Here is an 8,915-nt window from a genome sequence, read left to right as displayed (position 1 = left end):
TGTGATTTTTATTTATTTATGTATGTATTTAAAGCTCTCTTTTTTAAACAGACATATCTTCTTCAGTCCACAACTAGTTACAGATTGAAACACTCTGACATGCTTCTTTAAAACTCCCTCACTGTGCCTGTAAATCAGACAAATGGGTAATTGTCTGTTGTTATTCATACTTGTGCTTAGCAGCATGTTCAGTGGAGAAATATGTAACATTTCTGTAGTAGCAGAATCTGTGAATTTCCACTGCCCTGTCCCACTTACCTGCCCTCAGTAGGCGTACAGAACAGCCTGAGCTAGAGTCGCTATGTATAAAGCCTTTACAGAAAGGAACACTGACTATTTTTAAGATGTGATTACTAATTTTGTGCTCTAAACTCAGGTTTAACTATTTTAAAATAATCACAAACATTTAGGTATTGACAGACATTTGAAAATTGTTGCAAATACTAGTAAATATCCAGGCAAAATTCTTCTGGCTAGAGCATTTCTTTTACCTTTTCATGTTCAGAATGCTTTAAGATTTATGAAGGGTACAAAATACAACTCATTTATTCTAACTTCACTTCACATGTTACTAGCATAATGAATTAACCCAAGTGGAAAACACAGGGCATGATCATGGAAGACACTTCCACTATATACAAAGTTTTTGTGAGTCTGAATATGATTTTTTTAATACATAGCAGTTTCCATGTGAATTAATAGGTGAGAAAGAGAAATTCAGAACACTTCAGAACATACTTGTATTAGATAACCATAACCTTTCTGATAAGCACAATGGGAAAAAAACCACACACACTCTCAAACTGTTTCACTTTTCCACTCCATTATAGAAATAATTTTTATACAGTTTACAATTCTGGGGTCTCTCTACTATGAAACATGATCCTTCTGGAAGTTTTTACAAACCACTACTAGTAAAATATTCTCTGCTTTGATAGCCTGGTTCAGCAATGATGATTTAATTTAGGTAATTTTTATGCAGTTCACACTAAACACTTGACTGCAGTACACAAATTTGAAAAGCGAAATTTGCTCCTTTAAATGTGTTTTCCTAAGGAAGAGCTGTAGTCATGTTTCCTGCTTACTTCAGCAAGGAAAGTTAAGTTAAATCACTTAAATTTGTCTTCTTCCAAACACTGACAATTTTCTAACAGATACTCAGTTAATTTCAGTCTCAAATGTTGGCAAAAATGTCTTTAGCTGCAAGATCTCAGAGACAGGTTCCTTTCTTTCCTGGTAAAAGTCAAGTCCAGTTAGCAGCTCCACATCCTGAACACGAGCAGAATGAGCCTGAACTCTCTCTTCAACCCATTCAGACAGTGTCTTATTTTCCTGCCAAAACAAATAAGAACAATGTTCAAACACACAAACTCTGTTGTTTGGTAGTGGTCTTAGACAATAACCAGTGTCTGAAGTGTCTGAACTGGTTTTACAGACTAAAGGCCTCCAATTGATAAAACTCCATTCAGGTTCTCTAGGCATCTTTACAGACTTGCACTTACAGCTCTCATGTAAACAGAATCAAATGGATGTCCCTTCTCTCCACCTCCAAAGCAAAGGAGAAGCAAGATTATGCTGAAATGGCAAGTATGATTTTTGACTACAAAGCAAAGTCAAGTCATGTTTTAATCACAGAAGTAAGGGTATTTTTAGTTACAGTATAAATTAGCTGCAGTGCTCAGGCTAGCCAAACAATAGTCATCTGAAAACCTGAGCAAAGTCTTTACAGCAGCTCAGTCTTGACTGTTGGACAGCTATAATAACTGCTAGATAGACAGGGAAAAGAATGGAAATGTAAGCACTAATCAATCAAAAATGTTATTGTTCAATTCGTTTACTATAAAGTTTTTTGCAAACAGATGGTAATTTGCTTTTCCATTAACAGTATCTGCTTCTGACACAAAGGTTCTCTAGATTCATTGCTGAAAGACACAATGAATACAAATACAACAATATTTGGGGTTTGCTGATAAACTTTAGAAATAACAGGTGTTAAATTCTAAAGTACAAAGACCAATTCATCCAAATTATTAATATTGTATACTTAGTCAACTCTCAACTACCAAAAAGATTATTGAATATTTGTGGATTATCCACACCACAAGTGTGTGATAGGGAGACACACAGCTTGTTTCTAAGATGCAGTTACGAGTTCAAAGTTATAAATAAACTAAATCAACACAATTGTATTGCTTTGAGGGTCAGTTTTGTGCAGCTATGTTTTGAATGGGGAGACTCTGTAATATGCACACTGAGCTAAGGAACCTTCTGCATCCCATAGTTTACAGAATAGACGCTCAGCTAGTTTAACAATACGTACTACACTCAGCTAACTTATTTGTTTGCTACAAAACATCAGATTTACACTGTTAGTGTTAAGCATGAATTTTACTTAATTCAAGTATGAATTTCAACTGCAGAATCATCCATCTAAATGCCTAATGTCTAATTTCTAATACAGGTGTAACAAAGGATTGTAGGAACTCTTCAAGCTACACTGAAGGAACTAACACTCAAAGTCCTTTAATATTTGTGGAGAAAGATTGTCCTGCAGCTTTCCATAAAGCTATCTGATCACCCTGTTAGATGTGCTACCGTTCTAAACCCGTAAGTGCCAGCATTCTCAAGTCCTCTTATCAAACCTTTCTTTATTCTTCTTCCTTGCTTCCTATCAGCTCACTAGTTTCCAGCTACTTCTTCTGGAGCTTCTTACTCTCCTAATCATTGCTTTAGCTCTCAACTCACTCTCAACTCATGGAATGAATTAATTAAACACTTAGACTTCTAAAGATTCTCCAGATGAATGGGTTCACAAAGCTCACTGGCACAAAGGAGCATGAAACTATACTTACAGCACAGCTTTCAGTGTTGTCAGGTCGATGCGGAATGATAAAAGACAAAGCATCCAAGGAGCCTGAACAGTCCAGTGGAGTATAGGACCTATTCTTGCAGCTAGTCAGAACCACAAAGTAATGGGTTGGGACAGGGATCTCTGTATTGTTTACATACCTACAAAACAAACATTAATTGATTTATCAAGTATTTAAACTATTGATGCCATTAGTAATTTATAGAATGTATCTCAGCATAGATCTTCCACTACTACGTGACTTTTATTTATTTTGTAATTTAAATAAATAGCTGATGGGACAGACAGCCTCACTATTTGTTTCACGGACAGCCAAACATGCATGGATTAGTACTTTTGCTTCAAGCATTCACACTGAAACCAACAGGTTTGCTTACATGATCAACACTCTGTTTTGCCAAAGCCAGACACTTCTACATCCGGAAGAGGCAGGATATAGCGCTGTATCTGCCCTTCATTACATTAAGAATTTCAAACATAATTGGAAAAGAGTAATGAAAAAACTAGCTTCTGGTTTCTTGACAGCAAGAAATGGCAGGACAATGTCTTGTCGTTGTGTTCTATAGAAACCAGTTTAGGATACCTGAATGAAAATGTCTTTGTCTCCCTTTTCAGGCTATTCTGTGAAAATGGTCACTTTGTATATAAACTTATGAGGAGCTGAATGCTTTCCAAATTTGCTGTACAGCTTCAGTATTCAACAAAACACCATCACTGAAATCATTGTACTGCTTCATATAACTGACTAACCACGCTGAATAAAACATACTTATTCCAAACTGTAGACAACATTATGTGGTTTGCTGGGTATTACAGCATTCTGCTTGGAAGGAAGTTCTAGTCTCTCCTCCCTTCCATCCTCCTACTTCGTGGCAGAGCTGATTTTCCCATTCTCAAACCATTTTTGACAGATGTGGTATTAAGTCTAGCCTTGAATGAAACATCTCCAGTGACATATTCAGCTGTGCAGATTTCCCAGCACTTTTCTACTACATAAGTGTTCTTACTGTCACAAGGCATTTGCCCTATATTTGGAACAATCCAAATTGTTCTTATACTGTTTTTTCCTCCTTCTCTCCTCTTTCATTAACATAAATAATTGGTCTTTATCTTTTATATTTCCCTTTCACAGAAATTCTTCTAATGTAAATCTTCTCTCATTCCTGTTTCTACTCACACATAGATTTTTAAATGTATTTTGTTATACTACCAGAGCTCACTAAAATTTGCCTAGAACTTGTCAGGCCTTCAAGTGACCTGTGTAAACCACAGCTGTGCAAAGGTACCAGTTAGGAACGTTACATTTTACATTCCCAGTTATATGATTCAGTGAAGGCAAACACAGAAATCTGGTCTTTGATAAAACACACCAGTTTGAGACAACAGGGAGAAACAATGAACAGGTGAGTGAGCACAATATGAAAGTGAGAAAATTATGCTTAAGCAAATGTTCTGTATATTTAGATGTCATATATTCTCCCAGTATTTCTGTTGCAGAGGCCCAAAAATCTAGACATAACCTTGGGAAACACATTACTGGTCTGTATCTGTGCATGCGTACCTAGATAAATGCAAAGCTTTCTTTCTTCTTACTGGAACTTCAACTTCTACAGTACTGTATCTATTTGCAAGAGTGTTTGCTGTTGTATGAGTAACAGTGGATGAAGTGTAATAAAATGAATACTCTCTTCTCCATGATACTTTTTGTTTTTTGCATAGAAGCTTGTTTGTGTGGAAATACAGTGGAAAATAATCTGGGGTTTGACTTCTTGCTTTTCCAAGTACTTACTGTTTAATTTCATCAAAAGCATCAAAATGGCCATCATAATTGTAATCGAACACTGGCCCACTGATAACATTTACTCCATTCCTTTCTCTAGCATACTCCTGAAGAAGCACATTATGGAAATAGTCCCATATGTCTGTCATTAAAACAAAATATAAGCATATTTAACATAAATTTGAAGTTATTTCATCACTAAAGAAGAAAAAGAAACCTTTTTTTTTCTGTAGATGAATAATAAAAAGTTTCAATCCGAACTGCCTGTAAAATCAACATTGTTATGCAAAATCTGTATTTCATCAAAGGTTGAAAGAGGCACAGTAAATGCTATTATAGGTCTGCAAGGCCCATTACATTACTGGAGATAATGCATTTGATCTGCAACCTATGCTACAATTTTAGAGCTATGAGGTCATTAATTTCTGGCCTGTCTGCTAGCACCTGCAACTGTACCAGTTAGTAGGAACTGCGATAATGCATTGTAAGAGGAATATTTACCACCTGAGAGCTAGTCTAACTCTACAGAACTCATGTCAAATATGACTAGACAATTGGATTTATTCCACAGATGTTATTTAAGAAAATACAATTTGTAGGATATAAGCTAGTGAGGTTATTCATCTATTTACAGCTATCCTGGCAAAAAAAAACAAGATACATTTGGGGGGTTGAGGGTTGATTTGCCTCTTGCTTATAGTCCACAGTAACTTCTTGAAAGTTTAAATCTCTTGTACAATTTTCCTTGGAAAATTGGACTTTACATGTCTGATTTACTTGGAAGACGAAAGCCACTCAGGTTTTCTGGATCTTTGTTTTTTTAAAGGGCATGAGCAAAAGAATAAATGAGGTCTGAATGCATCAGAAAGGTAGTTACATCATCACTTTTCCTACAGCTTTTTCCTTAAGCATTTCCTCTTCCTATCCTTTGTCTAAGAAAATGAGCTTACTGCACATGTATAATAAGAAATGAGAAAAATATGATGAAATAAATATTTCAAGATTAATATTGTTTGGTTTGAGATTCTCCTCGATTAAACAGGCACTGTATCAGGGCATTGTTTACAGACTTTGTCCTGTCATCTCTTGAGACCTTGCAAAAGGAAAGAAGTGCCATTTTCATTCACCTTGAGCATTTCCCAAGGGGACATTTTCATGAGAGTTTCATAGCTAGCATTTCCTGTTAGGAGAGCACATGGGAGATGAAGGGAAAATTCAAAGGTGAACAGGTACACCTAACAGGGGTCAGACAGGACTATATACAGGGAAGAAAAAGTTAATGTAGGTGCACTTTAAAATTGCAAACGTTTACTTTTAAAAGGTTCTAAATATATTTGCACAAGATCTGGATATAATGCAGGAGTGCATTCATGTTTTTAGGTTCTTGTCTTAGCTTTATCAAATCCAGAGCCATAATTACAGAAATTACTCAAAATTAAGCAAAGCTTTGCAACCTACCTTTGAAAGCTCTATACATGGGAACAATATTGCTGGTGAGTAAGGCATCATACTGCTCAAGAGCAGAAGAATTTAAGTCTATATAACAAAAAAAAAATAATAATGAAATTAAATAAATATACAAAGAAACGTGATTCATATATCACTATAAGTTGCAGGTACGACAATTAAACTACATTTTACATTTAAACATTAGTATGATCCTACTGCAAACATATTTCTAAATTTATTTATACAATCTGTTCAATAAAGTAATTATCAAATTTGACAACAGGAAATTAATATTCATATGGAGGAAGCAGGACAGCCCTTTACTCCAACCCTTTACATCTTTCCAACCATGTTGTTCCATTTTTAAAAGAAAGACTTTAATGTTCTAAACTGAAAATATTTAGATACAAGTAGCAGTTGCCCTGTTTTTGGTCAGTCTACAAACACTGGAAACCTTTTTCTGCCCAACATGCTGATTCGAAGAAGTTTGTTTTGGTGCTTGGGTATATGTTTAAACATAAACCCACATCCAGCTGATTAAGACTTTCTAAGCTCTAGCTATAAAAAGAACCATGCTCACTGGGAGGATAGAGGAAACTGCGGGTGAAGGTCAGCCCTTCTGGGTAGTTGGAACAATTTTGGCTCCGAGCAACAGGGATTCTAACATCAGCCCGCAGACAGTCTGAAACAGTGGGAGGAAGAGGAGATGTGTTTTCCTGTGAAAAGGGAAAAAAAAGAAAATATCACACCCACGGCTGTGGCTAACCCAGTGCCTTGTACGGTTCTAACCTTCTAGAACAGACTTCATTGAATCTTCTCCTATTTTCATAGTGAATCAGGTCAATGCAAGTAATGGACACTGATGTTTTCTGCCTAGTGTTTTTCCTCTATTTCTGTTTTTAGGTAATTCAGGGAAATCCTTATGCAGCGTGTAAAATTGCAGTAACAAAATAAGGTTATACCTTAGGCAAAAGCAGGTGACAAGTTTGGCTCATTTGTCACTTTTACATATTTCTGGAAGCACCAACTTGATGTCACATCCTCCTGGAAAGCCTCTAGTATATAAAGATGAAGCTATCACCTCATCTTACCATCTGAGAATACTATCTCTGTAAGAAGAGTCTGTTCTGCTGAAGAGTTAAGGCTAAATAAAGTCATTCAGTAAATTCAGTATATTTTACTGGCTAGCTTCAATGAGACATGTTAGCATGCACGCCAGCTAAGACCCGGCCAAATGTGATTATGATCAGTACAATTGTTTCTATAACCTTTACTTTTTTTTTCTTTCACCTTTACCATAGTTTTACGATATCATTAACTAAAACATCAGGATATGCTTTTCTGTGTTTAACTGGATCTTCTTTTTCATACTGATTTACATGTAATTTATTTTCATTTTGGTAATAGAATGTATTTATTTGCCTTATACTTTTATAAATGGTAGTAAAACGTCTAAATTGAGTTTCACTACGTTGTTTATTTTGATCGCCTAAGACCAAGCATTAAAAAAGAACTGGAATGTTCTTTTTGCACCTCTTAGTACTCCTTGATCTACTTACTTAGTTACTTGTATGAGAATTCCTGTAGATGCCCATATTACGGTCAGGTTGTATATTAATGGAAATTGTATATATCACATGGAAATAAATATAAAAGACAAAAGACTGACACCTGAACAGATAAGCTGAAATTGTCAAGCAAACATAAATCTTGACACAAAACTGATATCCAATTCATCTGAGCATTTTGTCCATTCTAGTGTCCAAATCAATAAGGCAGGGTTACTAGATAAGGGTTGCTGAAGAAACCAGTATTTTAAACATAATAATTGAGCTGTGGTAATCAACAATGACTTCAACTTCTTTATGGTCTCCAAAGGAAAACCTAAATCAAAGTAATAAAGGCCTGAGTAAAAATGCCAAGGACTACCCTGAAGAGAACTTCATTCTTCTCATTCAATACAGTGGTCACACCTGTTATCCAAATACAGGAGGGAATCTACATTTGACCTCTATTATGAATCTGAAGTGATGAGGACACCACTGAACTCTCTTCTTATTATTTCAGTTTTCTTGAAGCTGTCTATATGAGCTATGATCACTAATCCAAATGCCAAGGTGGGAGATCAGTGGTTTAGATCTGTCACATATACATCATCATTGTATTCATACATTAAGGAGGTGAAGACTGCTTATGGCTATTTCCATTGGACATCACAGAGGAAAATTCTCCAACTGAAGACATAAGGATTCATAATGAATTTATGATGTCTCAAAATACGAAAAGGCAACCACTCAAGAATATTTCAGGGTTTTTTTCAAGAATCTACAAGTCAGCAAGTAAACAATACCAAAAAATGTTGAGAGATGAGATCTCTCATAGTTATGTCTGTGTCACCCTCAAGTACAATGGGATCAACAGTTAACGTAACCCCAGATTGCAAGCCATATTGCTAATGGAATTGATATACTCACTCTACTAAACCTCTATTCATTTCCTTTCCTCAAAATAGAGGAGTAAGTTATTTTTAAACAGATCATCTATCCATAAGAATAGAATGATTCTCAAAGAAGCTGTTGAAAGTGCTTATTTACTAAGAAATGAGATCTTGACAGTAATAAACACCTCTTCAAAACTCAGAATAAGAAAACATTCATCACCAATTCAACACCTTTAGCCCTTTTAGCTCTTCATCTTTCAAGTTAAAAAACTGTAATGTCTTCTGAAGAAAGTAGTTACAATTAAAAATAGCTTTTCCTATCACATCATGCATTACCTTTTCTGACACAGGTCATTGTCTTTTGCTGAGCTAGTAAT

The 8,915-nt window shown here is 35.5% G+C and overlaps 1 protein-coding gene across 1 annotated transcript in view; it reads right to left on the bottom strand.

Moving 5' to 3' along the window:
- Positions 1 to 464: 464 nt before the first annotated feature.
- The window catches only part of ENPP3 (ectonucleotide pyrophosphatase/phosphodiesterase 3), a 36,800-nt gene continuing 28,349 nt past the window's right edge, over positions 465 to 8,915 (bottom strand). Inside the window, exons 21-25 of the mRNA XM_062639563.1 lie at positions 6,679 to 6,814; positions 6,108 to 6,185; positions 4,659 to 4,791; positions 2,853 to 3,009; positions 465 to 1,332 (exon numbers count right to left, since the gene is read on the bottom strand). Of these exons, the coding sequence (XP_062495547.1) occupies positions 1,159 to 1,332; positions 2,853 to 3,009; positions 4,659 to 4,791; positions 6,108 to 6,185; positions 6,679 to 6,814 (678 nt within the window). The 3' untranslated portion in view covers positions 465 to 1,158. The remainder of the gene's footprint in view (positions 1,333 to 2,852; positions 3,010 to 4,658; positions 4,792 to 6,107; positions 6,186 to 6,678; positions 6,815 to 8,915) is intronic.

This window comes from Pezoporus occidentalis, unplaced genomic scaffold (assembly GCF_034315485.1).
Source record: "Pezoporus occidentalis ecotype Australia unplaced genomic scaffold, CSIRO_AGI_Poc_V1 ctg61, whole genome shotgun sequence".
In the NCBI taxonomy this organism is placed as follows: Eukaryota; Metazoa; Chordata; class Aves; order Psittaciformes; family Psittacidae; genus Pezoporus; species Pezoporus occidentalis.
The sequence above is the reverse complement of the archived record's forward strand: the minus strand, read 5'-3'. Positions and strand labels throughout refer to the sequence as shown.